The sequence below is a fragment of the Pithys albifrons genome, chromosome 4, assembly GCF_047495875.1.
Source record: "Pithys albifrons albifrons isolate INPA30051 chromosome 4, PitAlb_v1, whole genome shotgun sequence".
NCBI lineage: Eukaryota > Metazoa > Chordata > Aves > Passeriformes > Thamnophilidae > Pithys > Pithys albifrons.
In genome coordinates, this window is record NC_092461.1 from 63,760,145 (window position 1) to 63,780,683 (window position 20,539).

General features: G+C 40.2%; 2 protein-coding genes across 9 annotated transcripts in view; one reads left to right on the plus strand and one right to left on the minus strand.

The window, feature by feature from the left end:
* Positions 1-5,269, minus strand: part of CSPP1 (centrosome and spindle pole associated protein 1) — a 63,499-nt gene extending 58,230 nt beyond the window's left edge. For all 8 annotated transcript variants that reach the window (XM_071554409.1, XM_071554404.1, XM_071554406.1 and 5 more), the window contains exons 1-3: positions 5,198-5,269; positions 709-812; positions 57-153 (exon numbers count right to left, since the gene is read on the minus strand). In XM_071554409.1, coding sequence (XP_071410510.1) covers positions 57-153; positions 709-810 — 199 coding nt within the window. In that variant the 5' untranslated portion in view covers positions 811-812; positions 5,198-5,269. The remainder of the gene's footprint in view (positions 1-56; positions 154-708; positions 813-5,197) is intronic.
* Positions 5,270-6,076: 807 nt separating this feature from the next.
* COPS5 (COP9 signalosome subunit 5) lies at positions 6,077-19,954 on the plus strand. The gene is made up of 8 exons (XM_071554410.1): positions 6,077-6,330; positions 6,432-6,666; positions 9,879-10,007; positions 11,176-11,241; positions 12,681-12,766; positions 15,232-15,343; positions 16,412-16,560; positions 19,553-19,954. Exons 1-8 carry the CDS (start codon positions 6,173-6,175, stop codon positions 19,635-19,637), a joined length of 1,020 nt encoding a protein of 339 aa, XP_071410511.1. The 5' UTR covers positions 6,077-6,172; the 3' UTR covers positions 19,638-19,954.
* Positions 19,955-20,539: the final 585 nt, after the last annotated feature.

The window sequence follows — 20,539 nt, forward strand, 5'->3', positions numbered from 1 at the left end:
CCAAGGTAGTTAAATAGTGCTTAAATCTAGAAGACATATGAAAAAACATACCATACCTAAAGGATAGTTCCCTTGACTATTTGGAGGTATATTTTCTTTAGCCATGGAGATTAACATTTTGTGAGTCTCAGAAAGCTTCTCTGATTCCTTATTCTAAAAACAAAACAAATGCTTTACTGCATCACAAGATAAAGGAAATATTAACATATAAGAACAACATTAGTAACATAATTATTTACACTGGAGAATAGAGGGATTGAAAGTAATGCTGGATGAACACATTAAAATGACAATTAAGAAAAGCTTGATAAGAACAGAGTTCGTTTAATTATTAATTTCCTTTTATATTTTCTAGTTTCTGTATGAGAAACTTTGAGGATTTTTATACCTTCCATCCCAACAACTAAGCTATAGAGTGGGCAGAGAGCAGATCCCTGCTAGTCAGCTTCCCTAGGGAGAGGGGAAGGAGCAATGATAGCCATTTACACGTGTTTTCTCACTTGTAAAATACAAATCTTACTCTGTATGCCTGGTGGCACACAGGTTTTTAAAAATCTACATAAATACAAAGTATTTATGTTAGAAATTACTTTGAACAAATAAAACTTTAATATAAAATTTAACAAAAAATGCAGTTAAGAGAGCACAGTAAAAGCAAGCATAGCAACACAAATATTTAAATTCAGGAAAACTTTTTAATAGTCTTACCCTCATTTCCATGTAAGGCGGATCATTTTCAAGTTCTGCCTTATCTTGTGCAAACTTGGCCTTGTGCTCTTCAATACATTTGTCTAAATCTTCTGCCATCATTTCTAAGGTTACAGAAAAGAGGTAGAACTTTTGACACTGCCTTTACATTAGAACTTCCTAAATTTAAAGCTCAGTTATAGTTGCTTAAGACAGTAATTACAAAATCATCAAGTTTGTGCCTCAGAACTACAACCCTTAAGATGTTTGCTGGGTGAACAGAACACTTGCCTCAGGAAACCCATCCATGGAGGATATTACTTGATGTTGCAGCAGAAAGAAAATATAAAAATTCCACATTATAAGAGTGAAGATACTTCTCTAATCTTTTTCTCTAACTCACAGTCCATGCACAGTGTTTCTGGAGTTGGGACCAACAGTGTATCTCCTGTACCACTAAAATAGCAGAGGCAGTAAGAACAGCTACAATTCTGTAATAATAGGGATATCAGGAAACATTGACTTGGAATCAGGAAAGCCACTCATCTGCAAGAAAATAAGTAGGGAGAAACAGCTGACTACCTCTCTTCCATTAACTGTGCCCCTTGCCTATTTAATGGAAAGTCCTTCAGAGCAGAAATTTTAGCTTCTTATTAGTGGAATTTATTGCACATTGCTGCACCTGGATAACCACATAATAAAAATTAAAGTCAATCAAATTCATGTTGATAATATTGTACAGAAGTTTGAATATTCTTTGTTAGAATAGTCTTACCAGAACTAAAAATACTGCAAAGCTTCATACTAAGTAGACATGGAAAAAAAGAAAAGACAAAACCAAAAACAATGACTGCATCCAGGCCCACTCATCCTAATCTCCATTCAGTGTTTTCACCAACTCCACTGGAAGCCTATTGATAAAAAAAATCCCTAAGTTATATTCCATGCTTAAAAGAAGCACAAAACTGAGAAGAGAATTATGATCCTCAAATCACTGTAATGCTACCCACACAACTTAACAAAAGGACTGCTTATGCAGGTTCCTGAACAATCCCATCAGATCCAGTATCTAAACTAAGACTATACAGCAGGGTTTTGAGGCTAATTTGGTATCTTTCTAAAGCCCACAGACTGTATGAGGTAAACACTAAGCCAATAATAAAGGTGTATTAGAAAACAGTTTCAAGAAGAGGATCAAAGAACTTAAAAATAATAACAACAAAAAAAACAAACCACGACCTCAAAGATAGTAAGGTAGCACATAGGTAAACATAAAAATAATGTGTCCAGAAAGACTGAGATAAATGCTTACAAGAAGAAGAAAAAATGTCCAAATTTTATCAGATAAAGTCAAGCAACTGCATGCTAACTTAATTAAAAGAAAACATTTGCTCAATGTATTCCTTAAAATGTGCTCCTTTAAACTTCTCTGGTTTGATTCATAATATAAAATTATAATACTGTTCCAAAGGACGCAGAACTAGGACAATCTATTTACAATTTCTAGTGGTAATATGGGACAATCAATTCCAAAAATAAATACCCACATCTGATTTGTCCTAAATCTTTAATCTCATTAGTTTTGCACACTCATAAAGGATAAAAGAAATCTAAAAGAGGATAAGTTTCCAGGCACTGGTACATTTTATTTAGCCTATTAGGTTACATAAGAATTATGAAAAAATTATTCCTAAAGGCTGAAGGAACTTTTCATACCAAACATTTTAAAAGTTGGTCTCATCACCCACCCAGTGATGCATAATCACCAAGAGGAAAATTACTGCATGTAGGAGGCACTGTGAGAAGCCTTTCCAAAAGCTCATTGACTGTAACATATATTTATTTCTTATATCTCTTCACAATTGCATTTATAAACTCCAGGACTGTTTCCAAATCACTCTATGGGAATGGTACTACCAAATAAAGAAAGAAGTATTTGCAGTATATTTTCTATTTAGCATGAGGAGCACAATGAATCTTCCAGCCTTCTGCACTCCTATCATGTTGCTCAAAAGAGCAACACAATAAATTAAAAACCAAACACAAAACAGTTACAGTTGAACTGCACTGGCCATTGACTGGTGTGAAGAAGGCTGGCAATTCCAGGCCTTGGGGAGTACTAAGATGACGGCACTGTTGATTCAGCATATCTCTAATGTAGCTAAATAGCCATGAAAAGTGGCCAAAGCCTTCTTAGGAATATCGAGATGTTTTGTGTCTTAACATCCTTCTGCTTGGGTTGATCTTAAAATATGCGTGAGTGTAAACTTTATGAGACAGGCAAAAAGAATGTATTATACTAAAAAGAAAAAATCTTATTATTCTAAGCAAAAGAGTGACAAACTGAGTGTGATGTATACACTGCTAAGTTCCAAAACTATACCAGAATGTAAGCAAATATCCTACTGAATATGAATCAATCTTATCATCTACTGTATCGTGTGAAAAGATCATGACTGATCACAATAATAATAAGGAAACAACACATTTCTGTGTGAGAAAAGAGCTACCACAGCCCCCAGGCAGGCAGTGAATTATCTCAGAAGTGACAGCACGAAACTCACAGGGAACCGTCAGCTTCAAACTGTCTTCACATGACTGCACAAACACACCAAGGAAAAGCCTGACAGTGTAACACCACTTCAAAACAAAACAAAATAATTCATTTTCAGGTTAGCAATGCATCTGAATGCCTTTTGTGCACTTCTAGCCCCTTACAATTACTAGTAAAAGTAGTAGATTCAAAACCAAGCTTGGAGACATTGCGCAAAAGGAAAAGTCAGAATAAGCTGTGAACACCTGAAAACCCAAGGCTAAACCATATGCCTACAAAATTACAAGGTGTAAACAACATATTTTTCATGCTTTTTGGAAAACATAATATTTTGCAAATACTATTTCTAAAACAATGTTTGATAGCACAAATCTATCAGCTTTCATTTAGTTCTTGCAACCAGATCTTGGATTATTTGCATTCCCAAAATATTGCATTATACAAAGTGCAAATTCATTAAACATACTGCTGCTATATATTCAACTACTGTCTGAAAATATGCCATAAAATACTTTTTCTGTAATTTTTTCTTCCAGGAACATTTTAGATTTTCATAACCTTTTTTCCTTCTCAAATGAAAGTTTTCACAGAAGAAACTCTGAATAGAGTCAGCTAAGTAGTCTTCAACTTAAGCAAATATACCAAGCAATAGAAAGCATATAGATACTTAAGAACAATTAAGTCAAGTTTGAACATGAGATTTTTATTGGATCTATGCCCAGAGTTAATAATGCATGTCTCTTTATTCAAAGTATGCAAACCATCTATGGGCACATGTATCTTATGTAGAGTATTTAGCTATGTATTGTGTAGCTACTTTATCCCCCACAGCAATGTTTACTGACCTCCTTTTTAATCTTTCCTTTTTCCTCCTATTTGTTCAGGTAAAGAAGGCACAAAATTTAAAATCAGTATGAGCAAGTAGACTTCATCTCTTCTGTGCTACCATAACATTAAAAAACCGTCAGGAACACTGGCAAAAATGGCAATTCCCATCGACAGTAACTGCAGCATGGCTGGCAATGAGGGAAATGCTTTGAAAAAACAAGTATATGCCACATTTAGTAATAGCACCTACAGGTTGTACTGTCACTGATTGTGTCATTAAGAAACACTTTTCAAAGTTTCACCCAAACCTTCTCAGGTCTCAGAGCAACCAGTACTGGCCCCTGTGAATGGCACTTGAATGAGCTCCTGCTGCAGGACGTGCTGCTTGTTGTACCTTTCACCGCCGTTTCTTTCAAATCCTTGGCTGAATAAGCACAAAAGATTCCAGGGTCTGGACGCACACAAATAATAAACTCTGACTAGAGCAACACGACTTTTTCGCAACAGAGAAGGCAATTCATTCTCTGAACAACCGATCAACAAGTTTCGCGAATTACTTCCCCTCCACCATAGAGTCTGTCTGCTTTCCCAGAGCACGTACTTTGATCCAAAAAGACACCAATTTCGGAAAACTTTCAGACCCAGAGGTCCGGTTTATTTCTTCAAGCGCGCCAGGCTCGGAGCAGCGTCCCTGCCCTGGCCTGCAGCTCCCGCCTCGCACCTCCCTCCCTCCCTGCCCGGCAGCATCTCCCGGCGCTCCCGGAGCCACCGACCCCCGAGGCGGGGCGGGGATGCAGCACCGCCGCTCGGCCCGTTCCGGATCGCGGCGCCGTTGTCAGGCAACGGCCGCACAACAAGCGGCCCCGCCGGAGGGACGAGCCGAGCCAGACCAGACCGGACCGGGCCGGGCCGAGCCGAGCCGAGCCAAGCCAAGCCAGGCCCCACCGCCCCCGCGGGGACCCCCCAACTCGGCACTGCGCCCCAGGCGCGCTCCCGCCCCGTCCCGCAGCCCAGAGAACCCCCTCGCCCCCGTCCCCGCCCGCTCCGAGCTATGCGCGGTGCGGCCGCCGCGAACCGGCCGCCCGGGGAAGGTCCCTGCCCGCCGCCCCGGCCCCGCCGCCCGCTCACCGGTGTCGGCGGCCGCGGCTCCGCCGCTGCCCTTCGGGTGGTTACCGCCGCCCCGGAACCCGGCGGGCGGTGCCGAGCAGCGCCCCCGCCTGCCCCGGAGGGCGGCGCGACCCGGCACCGCCTCCACCTCCTGCCGGGCGGGGGGAAAGGAGCGACAGGGCGGCGGCGGGTGCGGCACAGCACGGAGCGGCCCGGGATGGAGGGACCGTAGCGGAGCATCCTCTGCTACCGCCCTGCTCGGGCTGGGGTGTCCTGCAGCACAGGGCACAGGATCGAGTCCAGGTGGTCCTTGGATATCGCTAGTGAGGGAGACTCCACAGCCTCTCGGGGCAGCCTGTTCCAGTGCGCGGTCGCTCACACAGTAAAAGAATCTTCGTCATGTTCAGGTGGAACTTCTATGCCTCAGTTTCTGCCCGCTGCCTCTTGTCCTGATGCTCGGCACCGCCGAGGAGAGCCTGGCTCCATCCTCCCGACACCCTGCCCTTACATATTTATACACATTGATAAAGTCCCCTCTCGATCGTTTTTTCTCGAGGCTGAACGCGCTCCGCTCGCTTAGCTTTTTCTCGTAAGAGAGATGCTCCCGTCCCCTAATCATCTTGGTTGCCCTCCGCTGGCCCCGCTTCAGAAGCTCCGTGTCCCTCTTGTACTGAGGAGCCCAGAACTGGACACAGTAATATAAAAAAATAAAGTAACAATAATAACAGCGATACCAATACAGGACACCTGGCAGGGCCGGGGCCGCCCCACGGAGCGCTCGGGCCCGACCCGCCTGCAAGGCCGCGCGGGGCCGCTGGGGGCGCTGCGCCGCCCGCCCCGCACTGCGCCTGCGCGGACCGCGCCACTCTCCGTACCCCCGCGGTTGGTTCCGCCGGCAACCCGGGGGGAGCGAGACCGGGAGCGGGGCCGGGGCCGAGAGCGGGGCCGAGAGCGGGCCCGGGGCGGTGTGCGGGCCCGGCGCAGGGAGCGGGAGCGATGGCGGCGGCGGGGAGCGGCGCCTCCGGCAGCGGAATGGCACAGAAGACGTGGGAGCTGGCCAACAACATGCAGGAGGCGCAGAGCATCGACGAGATCTACAAGTACGACCGCAAGCAGCAGCAGGAGATCCTGGCGGCCAAGCCCTGGACCAAGGAGTGAGTGGGAGCGGGCCCGGCGGGGGGGGCGGGGCGGGTGGGGACCGGCGGCGCTGCTCTGACGGCTCTGCCTTCCCTCCGCGGCCTCTGCGCTGCTGCAGCCACCATTACTTCAAGTACTGCAAGATCTCGGCGCTGGCGCTGCTGAAGATGGTGATGCACGCCAGGTCCGGCGGCAATCTGGAGGTGATGGGGCTCATGCTGGGCAAGGTGGACGGGGAGACCATGATCATCATGGACAGCTTCGCCCTGCCCGTGGAGGGCACCGAGACCCGCGTCAACGCGCAGGCCGCCGCCTACGAGTACATGGCTGCGTACATCGAGAACGCCAAGCAGGTGAGGAGGGGCGACAGCGGGGGTTCCTCCCCCTCCCGGGGATCCTGTGAGCCTTGTGAGCTACAGGAACACACTCCGGGGCTTGCAGGTTGCCCTCGCCCCACTGTATCATAGAATCGATTGGGTTGGAACAGACCTTCGAGATCATCAAGTCCAACCCTTGGTCCAACTCCAGTCCATTTACCAGATCATGGCATTCAGTGCCACGGCCAATCTCGGTTTAAAAACCTCCAGGGATGGTGAATCCACCACCTCTCTGGGCAGGCCATTCCAATGCCTGATTACTCTCTCTGGAAAGAATTTTCTTCTGATCTCCAACTTAAATTTCCCCTGTCACAGTGATAAAGTGCCTGCCCGATTGTCCTGTTTCTCCTCAAACATGACAGTGAGAACTTTGCCAGCAGCAGGGAACGCAGGGCCCTGTAAACATTTTCACACACATATTTCCATGTCTTGCGGTAGGTCATCAAAAGTTGGACTCGGTAATCATGGAGGTCTTTTCCAGCTTTAATGATTCTCTGATAAGTACTGTATTCTTTCCTTTGTAAATTATTTTCTTTGCTGAGGAAGTGTTTTTGTGGCTGCAGCTGGTGGATGGTGGACGGTCCAAGGGGAGAGTGTGTTCCTAAAATAACTGATACATATTTCTAAAAACAATATGCAAAATTAAATGGAAAATGTGTGTTCATTGGGCAATCTTACATTTGTAGATCACGAATAAGTAAGTTTCAGTGCACTTTAATTATTCTTTTGGAGGTATAGCTGAAGAGACTGAAATGTCTGTTTCCCATCTTTGTCACTTAGTATTCAGAGATCCATGACATATTAAACCTGACTATGCAGTAAAGTTCTCATGTGAAGAAGGGTAACAGAAATACAACTCTGCTCTGGGGCTGATGCAGAAACCAGCACAGCACATCAGAGCACCTGATAATGTGCTTCTTCCAATACAGGGCAATCCCATACTACAAATAAAGAGTTGAAATAACTTTAACTCTCCAAGCTCAAATAGTTTTAAGACCCAGTTGACCCTTTGATTTTTAAACCAGCTGAAATTAGAAGCCCCTTACTTACTATGTGCATATAACAGAGGAGTATTTGTGTTATTTTGGACAGTTTTACTTATGTTCACAGCCTTACATACAGTAGGGATACTAAAATAGATGTACATTAGGCTGAATCGTAACATCAGCAAAAAGTAAACATAATCCAGAAGTAGGAATGTTCTGGGACTTTTTAAAATAATTTATCCCTGTCACTGAGAAAATCTAGAAGTAATTTATTCAGTCCAGTTTGTTTTATCTGGAAACTGTTCATGTCATGATGCTAATACTATTGTTGCAGAAAGCAGGTATCTTGAAGAGATATCTTTGCCTAAAGATATATTCATACTATCTTTATCTAAAGATACATTCATACTAGCCTGTTCTTCAGTAGAAATACTGAGTTTCAAAATGGTAAGTATATAGCATAAAATTAGAGGGTTTATGTACAGTTAGTTCAGCTGGTGCTTAAAACAGGCCAGGTTTCCATAAGAGTTCACATATAGGAACTTTTTTTCCTGTTGTTTGTGTTGTACAGTATTGTCTATAGTTTCACAATTTTGAAATGGAACTCATGCAAATATAGTAACTCCGCTTTCCTGGTGCTCTGGCAGGGTTTGCATGCATGTTCCATATTTAATTTTGGCAAGCACTTGCTCCTGGAATAACTTTTTAATATTAGGTTGGTAGGTGATAATTCTCCTGCATAAGTGCTTTATAGAGGCCAATGTTCCAGTTATTTGCTTCTCCATGGGCAGGATTTGGTCTTCTTCATACAACTAGAATGTATTATGTTTCAAAGCCCAATTATGTTATTGGGCTTTGAAAAATAACACATTTTTCAGTGCTTTTTTGGCCTCTCAAGTGGAAGTTGTAAGGAAAATATAAATATTAGTCACCAATTAAAAAGTAAAATAAACGTTCCATTCAGTGGGCAAGTTTGTATGTTCTCTCTCATCTTCACATTTTTCTGGTTGAACCTTCCTGACATATTTGGTATTGGGCAAAACCAAACAGATGTTGTGTCCAAACACATCTTAACTCTCAGTGAAGAACTGGCATTTGGGGTTGGACTGAAATTATCCAACTCGGTATGGAGCAGCCAGTAAGCAATTCCTCAGAGAGGATTACAAAAATTAGGTTCAGTGGGTGTTTGTTGCTGTGGTTTTTTGGCTTTGTTTCTTTCTCTTTGAGTATTTTTAGTGATAGCCCAGGATTATTATTTGGAAACTCCTATTTTGAGTTTTTATGTGATAAATATTTGTCAAAAATTCATTGTTTGGCTTTTGAAGTTGGCTCTGGGCAATAATTTCTGTCATTTCTGGTGTTTGAAAACAAGGCTTTCAAGTTAATTTTTAAACCTACCACTAATCTAAAGTATATGCCCCAGAGATGTGTTACTGTACTAAATAACTCATTCTCTACTGACGTTCCATGCATTATAAGAGGTTATATATACTTTCTGTCATACCTGCCCTAAAAAATTTCTCATGCCTGTGAGAATCATAGAATGGATTGGGTTGGAAAAGACCTCCACGATCATCAGGTCCAACCGTTGGTCCAACTCCAGTCCCTTTACCAGATCATGGCACTCAGTGCCACAGCCAATTTCAGTTTAAAAACCTCCAGGGATGGTGAATCCACCACCTCTCTGGGCAGGCCATTCCAATGCCTGATTACTCTCTCTGGAAAGAATTTTTTTCTGATCTCCAACTTAAATGTCCCCTGTCAGAGCTTGAGCCCGTGCCCCCTTGTTCTATTGCTGAGTGCCTGGGAGAAGAGACCAACCCCCACCTGGCTAGAACTTCCCTTCAGGTAGTTCTAGACAGTGATGAGGTCACCTCTGAGCCTCTTCTTCTCCAGGCTAAACAACCCCAGCTCCCTCAGCCTCTCCTCAGCTCATCATCTCACCTTGTGGAACCTCTTCTGTACTTCAGTTGTCACTGAAGAAGGAGCTCCTGGCTTCTTGAAAGCCCTTGTTGTGCGGCAGCAGCTGTAGCAGAGAATGCCAATACCCCATACCGTGTGATTTCTAGGGAATAGTTGACCAACGCAAACAATTCCCGTGTATCGTCCGGCGGCGTTGCAGTGTGCTGGGAGCGCCGCTGGAGGGCAGCCGGTACTTTGGGAATGGAGATGGACTCGGGCTGTTTCTCTCCGTGTTCTTAGGTCGGTCGGCTGGAAAATGCCATCGGCTGGTACCACAGTCACCCTGGCTACGGCTGCTGGCTCTCAGGCATCGACGTCAGCACCCAGATGCTTAATCAGCAATTCCAAGAACCCTTTGTAGCAGTGGTTGTAAGTATTGGCGGATGGGGAATCAAACTGCATAGCAAATTGTGGAAGGGGGATAATTTTTATATCTCTGTCTGTTAACATTCTAGCAGTGTGTATTTTGCATGATGGAAGTGTTAGATCTACATCCTAAATTGGTGCCATTCCTTTTGCTTTGCTGGCCACATACTGGCCAAATCAGTAGCACTGTTTGCCTAGAACATCTTCACTGCATTGTTCCAGCTATGATGGCTCTCTACTAATCCATACATTAATCTTAAAGTTCTGCTTGGTGCTTCTGCAAAAAAATGTATTGAAAAATCCATATTTAACTTTCTGTGATAGAACAAAAAAAACTTTCTTTTGTTCTCTTCCTTCCGTTGAAATAGAGCAAAGCATGTTCACAGAGGTCTCTTATTTTGCATCTAAAGTGTCTTTTAAATTAAGTCAGTGGTACAGTGGAAGGTAGAAGACACCAGGAAATCTATCTTTCAAGAAAAAACCTGAAAAAATTCTTGGGATTTTCAGGTTCTTCTAGGCTTCAGATACATTTGAAGTAAAAAATAAACTTTTGAGATACTATTTGTATAATCATTGCTAGTGAAGGCAATAAAGGAAAAAAAATGCTGAAATTAGCAAGAAAGAAGGACTATAACTGATGGAATAATTCCATAAGGAAAAGATAAACGACCTCTAAGGAGTGTTTTCACCACGTGAGTTTTCCTTTTATGACATAACTTCATAATTTCAGAACACTTTTCAAGGGACTGCCTTTTTTTCCCTTCTTTTTTTAATTACTTTTGCAATTAAACAGGGCATTAGTATGTATGTTAGCAAGGAGATTTCTTAATTAGTTTCCTGCATTTTCCACCAAAATGCAGCAGATCATATAATACTTTGCTAACGGTTGTAAGATTTAAATGCAGATTTTTATTATGGTTTATTGATTGTTAAAAGTCCAGTTTCTTTTAAGTATTTTGGAAACAAAGAAAATGAGTTTGAAAAAAGGGCTTACAAAAGGCTATTGATACTCCTATTCTTTTAGAGTCTCATACCAACAGAAAAAGTACTGTTTGTGACAAAACTAATAGAATTTTCATGAAATACATTTCTGAAATACAATTCCTATAAACTTAACTTATGCATGTAATAATTTAAAAAATGCATATGTGAATTACCTGTATTTCTACAGATTGATCCAACAAGAACAATATCTGCAGGAAAAGTAAATCTTGGAGCATTTAGGACATATCCTAAGGTAAATAGTTAAAATTATCCAGTGTATGTTCACTGAGCTGTCTGTAAATAAATATAGATTGGTTTGAAAGATTACTGCAGTTTGATCTGTGCTGTACTGTATGTCATTGTTCATTCCAAAAGGAAGACATGCTGATATACCGGTTACTGAATACCTTTGGATACTGATTACATTTACAAAAGTTGGTTCTAGTTTGGTTTTGATAGAGTTTTGGCAGTGTTAAATCAAATACACTGTCTGGATTGTGGAGCTGTCCTAGAATTTTATAGGTCCATTTGGCTGTTTTTAATGGATATAGTTGTAGGTAGCCTTCATCAAAATCGATTTACATAATTCTTCTCTGTTTATTTTATAAACCTAACCCCAAATGTTAGTAGCATGTTTAAAATATTGTAATTTGCCTTTCATTTGAGAAGAGGAAGATTCAAAGCTATCTAATTCGCTTTCAAATAAATATTATGAATCTTCACAAAATAACATACAAAAATGTTAAATAAACAATAGGGAAGGGTTAGGCTTAAAACTAGAAAGATCACTTCAGTATTGGAGATCTAGATCTCCATATGCAACCTCTCATGTAGAATTCTGGCAGAGAGGTAACTGCTGTGTAATCTAAATATGTAATCTAAGAAAGTTCAGGTATATTTTTAAATATCCAGTTATTACTGACTCATCAGGGACTTCAGGCAGCCATTCAGTAAAACAGTTAACAAAATCAATTGTTTAATAAAAATTAATTTTTGTAATTAATAGAAAAGTGTATTGAGTTGCATCCAAGCATTATTTTTATGTTTACAAAAACATGAGAGATCTTCTTAGAACAGTTTGTGATTCAGCTTATTCACTTCTGTGGGCAAAACCACTTCCTAAATAAGATCTAGAAAATGCACATTAGAAGTATGTTTTTAGGGAGACCTCACAGTGGACTGCAGGCAGTGTTTGCTTAGTCAGTAGCTGTAAGTGGCATCCCCTTGGGTAAATAAGTAACTGAGGGTTTTGGTATCCCAAGGCATATCAAAGGCATGGATTTTTCTTCCCTGTTCTTATCTCTAGTCTCCCCTCAAAGATGATCGAAATCACTTCAAAGAATAGGTAGAAAAATACTACCTTAGAAGAAGTGTGCCTTTTCTTTGGTCTAATTGTAGCCTGCCATGTTACTTGTTTGAAAAAAACTCTGCTATTGACCACTGGGTTGCTTTTGATGAAGCTGCAAATGTAATGACTGCTAGTAAAGCCAAATGGAAAACTGAGATCCAAGAAATTTCCAAATTTTAGGTTAGTGGGAGAAATGTCATTTTCCCTAGGAAAAATAAACTACAATTCCATAAGCTTGTTTTTTGGTTTTTTGTTGTTTTTTTTTTGTGAAGCGCTTCCAAGAGTTCAGGCGTTTAAATAAGTCCCTTAATTACTGTGTCATCTTTCCCCTTTTGAATTTTTAGGGCTATAAACCTCCGGATGAAGGTCCCTCTGAATACCAGACTATTCCACTTAATAAAATAGAAGACTTTGGTGTACATTGTAAACAGTAAGTAATATAAAACCTTAAAACTAGCTTTTTTGTGTTTAGTCTAGGGATTCAATACAGAAAAGAAAATTCCTTGGAGTGTTTCAAAGCTTGAAGTTCATTGTTGCTTTAGCACTGTTGATTTTGTGAAAAATCATTACTGGCATTGACCAGGAGATGTTTTAAGGGAGAACTGTTGCAGAGATGAAGATGAACCAAGTCAAAAACTTTAGCAGTTGATTTCTGGACACCTTTTAGTAGTGGTGCCTTGTTAGGGCAGGGACGAAAGGCTCAGATGTAGATTGGTCAGGAGGGCTGGAAGGTTTGTAATCCATCTGCTCTTGTGAGCAGTGGTAAGTGCTGTGCAGCTTGTGATCCTGCATCACTGGGTGTGTTGTTTCTGTCTTTGGTAGGATTGGAAAGTGGTGCAGCTTAAAAGATAAGATCAGTAACAGTAAGAATTACTGCTTTTTCTCTCCTGCTAGTTTACTTTCCATGAATTCAAAAGATAGTTTAGTTTTAACCATTCTTTCTTTAACTGTTCTATCCCCACATAGTTGTGCCTTACTTCATACCTACATTTATTTATTTGTCAAGGCATTTGTTTTGCCATGTCAGTCCCCTGACTGGCCTAATTTGTGGGAGCACACACATCCTTGCTGGTTAAGCTGAGGTGGGGTGGAAAGTAGAGGCAGATGTTGGAGACACAGTGTCTGCAAAGCAGCTAAGGAAGGATGGGACCACTTCTTTCAACAAGGGCCTGGTTTCAGTTATGCCTTCGGCATCTGTGTACAGAGGACTTGCAGACACCATTGACAGTGATCTATAGGCTGTTCCATAGAGGTTTCTTTCATGTTTTTGGTACATGGATATCCAATCCAGAAAAATCCAGAGCAGGAGCTACACAGGAATCTTTGTAGAACTGTACTGTTCTTGTAATTTCAGAGTTCTTATTAGTCTGGCATTGGCCATAAGCCCATGTTTTCAAGCATAAGAGGAGGATATGTTTTATTCTTTCTATTTTAGAGCTGGTCAGTTTCGAAGAGTTCCTTTGATGGGGTTTTTTTGAAGTTGGAAGTGCTAATAAGTGTCATTTTAATCTCCATCTCAAGAAGTTGGCTTCTTATACAAGTCATTGCCTTCCAAACCAAGAAAGTATTTTCCAGTCTTTTCTAGAAGAAAAGAGCAATTAGGCAAAAGAGAAGGAATTAAAACTAGAAACTTGTCATATTACTAAATTACTGATAATGCAAAAGACTAGAGTGATGGTGTCATCTCAGTAGTATGAGTAGTCTGACTAAGAATTAGAAGTTTAGAAGCAGCCTGCGCCAATGCCTAACAACCCTTTCAGTGAAGGAATTTTTCCTAATGTCCAATCCAAACCTCCCCTGGTGCAGTTTAAGGCCATTTCCTCTCAACCTGAGCTTGTTACTTGGGAGAAGAGACAAACCCCCACTTCTTCTCTATAACATCCTTTCAGGTAGCTGAAGAGGGAGATAAGGTCTCCCCTGAGCTCCAGACCCTTAATGATCATGTTTGAAATGCCGATGACAACTAATCACTTCATGGTAGCAGTCTGGATAATTTTAGTCAAACTTCTCTCCTTCAGCTAATGTTCAATCCCCAATGCTGAACTGCTTCCATTTAATCTTTTTACAAAGTACATTGTTCCTCAAACAGCTTGGATTTCTTATTTGAATCTGCGACACATCGCTTTGAAGAACGAGCTTAGTATCTTATTTTTTTGTCACATATGGCAATAATGGTATTTATTCTATCATAGAAATAGTAAAGTGTGGTGAGTTGGTAGATGTTTTAGCATTGTGACCTCTGATGGGACTTCTTACAGAAATGCCAAGCAAACTAACTTTACAGAAAAACAAAGAGGCACCAGGATTATTGATGACCTGCCCAAGAATTTGCTGATCAAAATAAAGTTTAATATAGCTCTAAAATGCTGCTGTAATTCACCCATACTGACCTTGCCTAGCTCAGCTTTCTATCTCTTGGAAATTTTGTAGCACCACTAAAGCCATGCCTTTCAAAACAGGTGTCGTAGAATGTAAGGTTGTTTGCCTATTTGTAACATTTACTGCTGCCAAAGTTCCTGAAGAAGTTAGAGGTGATACATGCAAAAGTGCAACCATTTGTAAGTAACAGTTACTACAGTACTGAAGAATCCAGGCAAGGAACAGGGCATGGCTGCATTGCACAAGAAGTTATTAAGAGAATAATTAAAAATTTCATTCAATAGAGCACAGCAGTATGTATGGGAATTATATATACCTGTATTAAAGTTATATATAAGTTACTTATGGAAAATCTTAAATTGGAACTGGGGGTAACTTTTCTAATTGTTCAGTGCTTTGAGTTTTTGAAGATACTTGTCATTGATCAGGATTTTTTGAGTTGCATTTACTTTAGGTGTGACAGGCAAACGACATGTAGATGGAAGCTTATTTTGTTTGCATGTTTGGTTTTTAAAGGTATTATGCTTTAGAAGTCTCATACTTTAAATCATCTTTGGATCGTAAATTGCTTGAGCTTTTGTGGAACAAGTACTGGGTGAACACTCTCAGCTCTTCTAGTTTGCTTACTGTAAGTACCATAGTATGTTGTTGTGTGCATTTTTTCATAGAATCATAGAATTGATTGGGTTGGAAAAGACCTCTGAGATCATAAATTCCAACCCTTGGTCCAACTCCAGTCCATTTACCAGATCATGGCACTCAGTGCCACGGCCAATCTCAGTTTAAAAACCTCCAGGGATGGTGAATCCACCACCTCTCTGGGCAGCCCATTCCAATGCCTGATTACTCTCTCTGGAAAGAATTTTTTTCTGATCTCCAACTTAAATGTCCCCTGTCAGAGCTTGAGCCCGTGCCCCCCTGTCCTATTGCTGAGTGCCTGGGAGAAGTGACCAATCCCCACCTGGCTATAACTTCCCTTCTGGTAGTTCTTGGCAGTGCTGAGGTCACCTCTGAGCCTCTTCTTCTCCAGGCTAAACAACCCCAGCTCCCTCAGCCTCTCCCCATAGGGCTTATTCATTCAGTAGTGTTAAAAGCCAGACCCTGTACTGTGAAATGCTTAGTAGGACACTGATAGATATAGATCCCACATTAAGAATCTATCACATTTAACAGAAAGTGAGATTTTCCTAATCATAAATACTGAAATATTCCTCATATCTGCTCTGTAGAGAGCTTTAAACCTTGTATCTCTGTACAGCACTGAATGTGTAGTATGCCTTAAGAAATGGTGTTTAATAAGTAAACACTTTTTAAAAAAGTATTCAATGTGACTGTTAGAACTACTGCAGGCTGACCTTCATTGTAACAGCTCAGCCTTCCTCCTGTGGAACCCAGTTTTATACCTTTTCTCTTGGTAAGAACCAGTTGAGTTTTACTTTTTCATAAGTTAGGACATGGGTTGAAAGTAATAAAGAGTGCCCATTTCAGGCTTTAGGAATTAAGAATTTGTCAGAGGTTCAGCTTCTGTTCTCTCAGCCACCACTCGTGCCACTCGTGTTCTGTATCACTTCAATTGCAGATACGTGTTAAAATATGTAGTACTACAGTCTTAAAACCACTTTTCAGGTTTTGTTTATTTCGTGTACAAAGTCTTGAATTTATAGCTTAGAATTTAATATATTTATTTCCTTCTTAGAATGCCGACTATACCACTGGCCAAGTCTTTGATTTGTCTGAAAAATTAGAACAGTCAGAAGCTCAGCTTGGAAGGGGCAGTTTCATGCTGGGTTTAGAGACTCATGACAAGAAATCAGAAGACAAACTTGCAAAAGCAACAAGAGACAGGTAAGTCAATGCCTACATTTGTTCTCTGTAAAAAGTGTTATTTTGCCAATTAAATTGTAACCTGACAAGATTAGAGATAAGAATTACTATAGATATGAATGAGAGACTCCAAATGTCATTAGTTATTTTTGAAAGTTTAAGACTTTTCAATTTTTTTCTGGAATAAATTCAACTCTAGTTTATTAAACAAAAAAATCCCAATAAAATTCCATCAGAATATGGCAAACCAAAATAAGATGTGTTTGGTCAAATGCAGAATTATAATATTGCTAGAAAACAGCAAATTTTTTTGGTTAATCAGGTGTAAACTCACAGTAAATAAAATTATTGTATAGAACATGATTTTAAGAACTAGTGCTAACAGTCCAGTAACTTTAGTTTACACTTTTGTAATACTTTTACTCACTTAAAAATTAAGAACTGCCTTTTTCATGTTTCTTAATTAATATATCCTTTTTCCACAAATGAGGAAGGCAGGTTTTGTTGTTTTGCTTTTAGGAAGTAGATTACAGATATTCTGGCCTTTATATGTAGCCTGATAGCAAATACTTGCTATTATCAGTTAATGAACTTATTATTGCTGGGTGTACAGAACTATTTCAGAGAAGTTGTAGTTTACCCTCTGTGTTCTGTTTGTTGGTAGTCAGCTTTTTTCTTTTTTGAGCTTTGAAATATACAAGTTGCTTCTTGCTGATACTCAAATCTCTTTCCCAGTAGTCTTAAGAATGATACATGTACTTAGACTATAATGTTACACTCACCATTTTTTCAAGTAAAATTTTTAATAAAGAAGAATAGTATCTAATGTGTCAGACAGTTGTGTGGTTCAAGAACATTGTATTTGGCAAATTTCAGACCTTCAAAACCAGGAAGGATTGCACCCTACATGCCAGTGCAATCTCCAGTCCCTCTGTGCAGAAGGCAGGACTCACCTGCAGGCATCTTAGCAGTGTTCTGAGTGAGAGATAATAATTCCATTTAATGAAGAACAATTCTTAGAATACCTTGCAACAGACTGCAAAAATTGAACAAGATCTGGGATGTTCTACTTTTCAGATTTTGAGTTTTGCTGGCTGGCCCTCTTCCTCATAATTTTATCCTGATATATAAAACAGTTTTCTGATACTCTTTCCCCACACACATCTCCATGTTAGCAATGTGTGCTGTAGTATTAACTTCACTAAAGGAGTGATTTTTGAGATACTGGATGAGTGGTGACTTATTAGGTAGGTAAAAAGAGAAAAAAAAGGTATCTTGTGTGAACAGAAATTATTTTATTTTCATCTTGCTCACTCTGACTGAGGTGGGCACAGGCTTTGCCTTACTGAAGAGAGGAGTCAGCCTGTGTTGGAAAAGCCTTTGTTCCCCAGTGGGCAGAGGCACTGTGGGAATACTTACAGATTAGTATGATCATTGCTAAATAGAATCTGAGTTGCTGTGGTGCTTGTGTCTTCTGTGCATTTGTTTTCTTCTTATGGAAAGTTAACAGCTTTTACAAGTTTTCTAACAAAAATTAACGACTTGGAGGGTGACTTTACCAAAGTTAATACTCATTTAGGTTATTTCAGTTGCAGAATACATTTGCAATGGAGTGAAGGCTGTTGGTAGCTCATAACAGCCAGGTTAAGTGATACTTCCCAGTTCCTGTAGTGGAACAGAGTAGCAACGCTTTTAAGACGTGAGAGGGAGTTGCTGACAAGTTTGCATTGATTTTGGTCCCTGTCAGGTGTCCCATAATACTCACCACATTTTATTTTTCTGTAACTCTCATTTGCTTACAGTTATTCTAGGAAATAACTCCTCTGACCATTCTACTGTGTTATTTCTTGCAGGTAGTTTTCTGGTTTTGTTTAGTCTTCATCAGTAGTTAGCTTATAAATTGTAAGACTGGTAGGGATTGCTGTTGTTGTGAATTCTGCTTTCATGTGCAACAAAAGCTGCCATGGTTCTCAAAACAGATTGTAACACTTTTACAGATGCATGTTTTTCTTCAACTAGTGATCTTTCCCAAGAGAAGAGTAAAGACAGTAAAAGGCTTGTACAGACACAGTACAGTTGATTCAGTGGCACTTAAATTACTTTGAAGAAGTAATGTTGCAAAGTTTACTAAAGGATTATTGGGCGTACCTGTTTTAGGAAAAGCAATGCTGTGAGGCATTAGGATAAAGGTGCTTACACTGGGCTGTATGGTATCTTCTGTTGCTGTACATACACATCTCTAAGAGCCATTTTCTAAGGGTACATGTGCATTAACCAAACTGTGCTCCAGGTCAGCTTCCTTTCCACAAGATTCCTTTAGCCAACTAGTAGTAATTTGTCCCTGTTCTCCACAGCATCAGGGCTGATTCATCTTTTGCTTGATTCATCATATTCTGTTTTTATTTGTTAGCTGGACAGTACATCCCTCTGAGCCAGACACTCGGGAAAACTTGGATCAGTAGGAATCCTCTCAGCTCTTTTGGGGTTCTGCACATTACATGTTTTGACCAGTAACTGATTGGTTCTATAAACTCTTCCTTCAATGTTCTTTAAACTCTTTAATGTTTAAAGTTTCTCAGAGGAGCCATGGTTACTGTGCACTACTGTCTGAGGTTGGGCAAAGGAGATAAGGCAGAGAACAGTCAGAGCCTGTAGGTATTGATAACTACAGCTGGTAGCTCCATTCCCTCAAGGATTTTTTTTTTAATTTTGTTTTTTGGTTCAGATAACCACAGAGCCCACTTGCTGTTGTTAATGTAAAATATTTTAAACTGCCAGACAGAGAAGTTTTCTGGACTTGGTCCATGTATGTACAGTCAGTTTGCTTTTTAAGTAACAAAAAGGTATTGGCAACAATGGCTAAGTTGCTGTGTGTGACTTTTCCTTTCTGGACAGTTTTTAAGCTTCATGGGGTTATGGGCACCCTGAACTTCCAAAACAGCTGAATATCTTCAAAGAAAATGACAGTTCTGTTCAGGTTTTGTCCAACATTGAATTTATGCTTGTTTTTCAGCTGCAAGACCACCATAGAAGCTATACATGGATTGATGTCTCAGGTTATTAAGGATAAACTTTTTAATCAAATTAATATAGCTTGAAGTGAATCACCAACTGATATGCATCTCCAAAGCAGAAAATATCATAGTTTCATTCGCTTGGACTTGTTCAATTTGGGAAATGAAGCTGGAGTGGAAAATTATTCATTCAATTTGTAGTACTTTAATATTTCCCACCTGTCTAACCAGTTTTAAAGAACAAAGTGTTCTGAAATGTAGTACAACATTTTTGTTCTTTATCGTAAAACACAACCAGTTTGCAGAATTGTTCCAAAGGAAAAATAAATGTGACTTACTGGATTTTGGTTTTAGATATTTATCTCTATTATCCAACTGCAATAAAATAATTTTGAAACTGAGTGAGTATTTTGGGCCTTGATATTTTTGGCAAGCATTTATCTTCTCTTAGTCTTTATTGTTTGTAGAGAAGTTTAGTCTACTCAGATTAGACAGGTAAGCTATGCAGTATAAAAAGTTTGTCTCTCAGATTTTAATATCTCTGTTTTATTTTAAGAGTTGAAATCCCATTTCTTTATCTTTTAACAAGCTGTTAAATCTAATGGAGCTTTTCCTGATTGGGGTTTACTGGTCCAGCCAGAAGTGGTTTCTGTGCACTGTAATAAAACATTTATGCATGGTACAACAGTATTTTGCTTACAGCTCCACACTCATGATGGATCTTTTTTAAGTAGTCAAATATTGAACCAGTTCTGCAGTGAAACTCCTGGTTATATACCACTGTTTTTCCTGTGCTCACCTTCCATTGCTTGTCATAGTCACTCATTGTATTCAAAGGAATAAAACGAAAATTATTATCTCTGAAATGTGTATTAGGCTAATTTCAGGCCACTGATACTAAAAGCATTAATCATAATTGCTGGCTTACAACATGGTGCTGCTGCAGGGCCAATCTGTGTTTGTTTTGGAGGCCTTCATACTGAATT

Coding starts and splice junctions, on each gene's coding strand:
- COPS5 (XM_071554410.1), top strand. CDS start 6,173: ATGGCGGCGGCGGGGAGCGGCGCCTCCGGCAGCGGAATGGCACAGAAG. Junction 6,331..6,431: donor GCCAAGCCCTGGACCAAGGA/GTGAGTGGGAGC, acceptor GCGCTGCTGCAG/CCACCATTACTTCAAGTACT. Junction 16,561..19,552: donor GCAAAAGCAACAAGAGACAG/GTAAGTCAATGC, acceptor CTTGTTTTTCAG/CTGCAAGACCACCATAGAAG.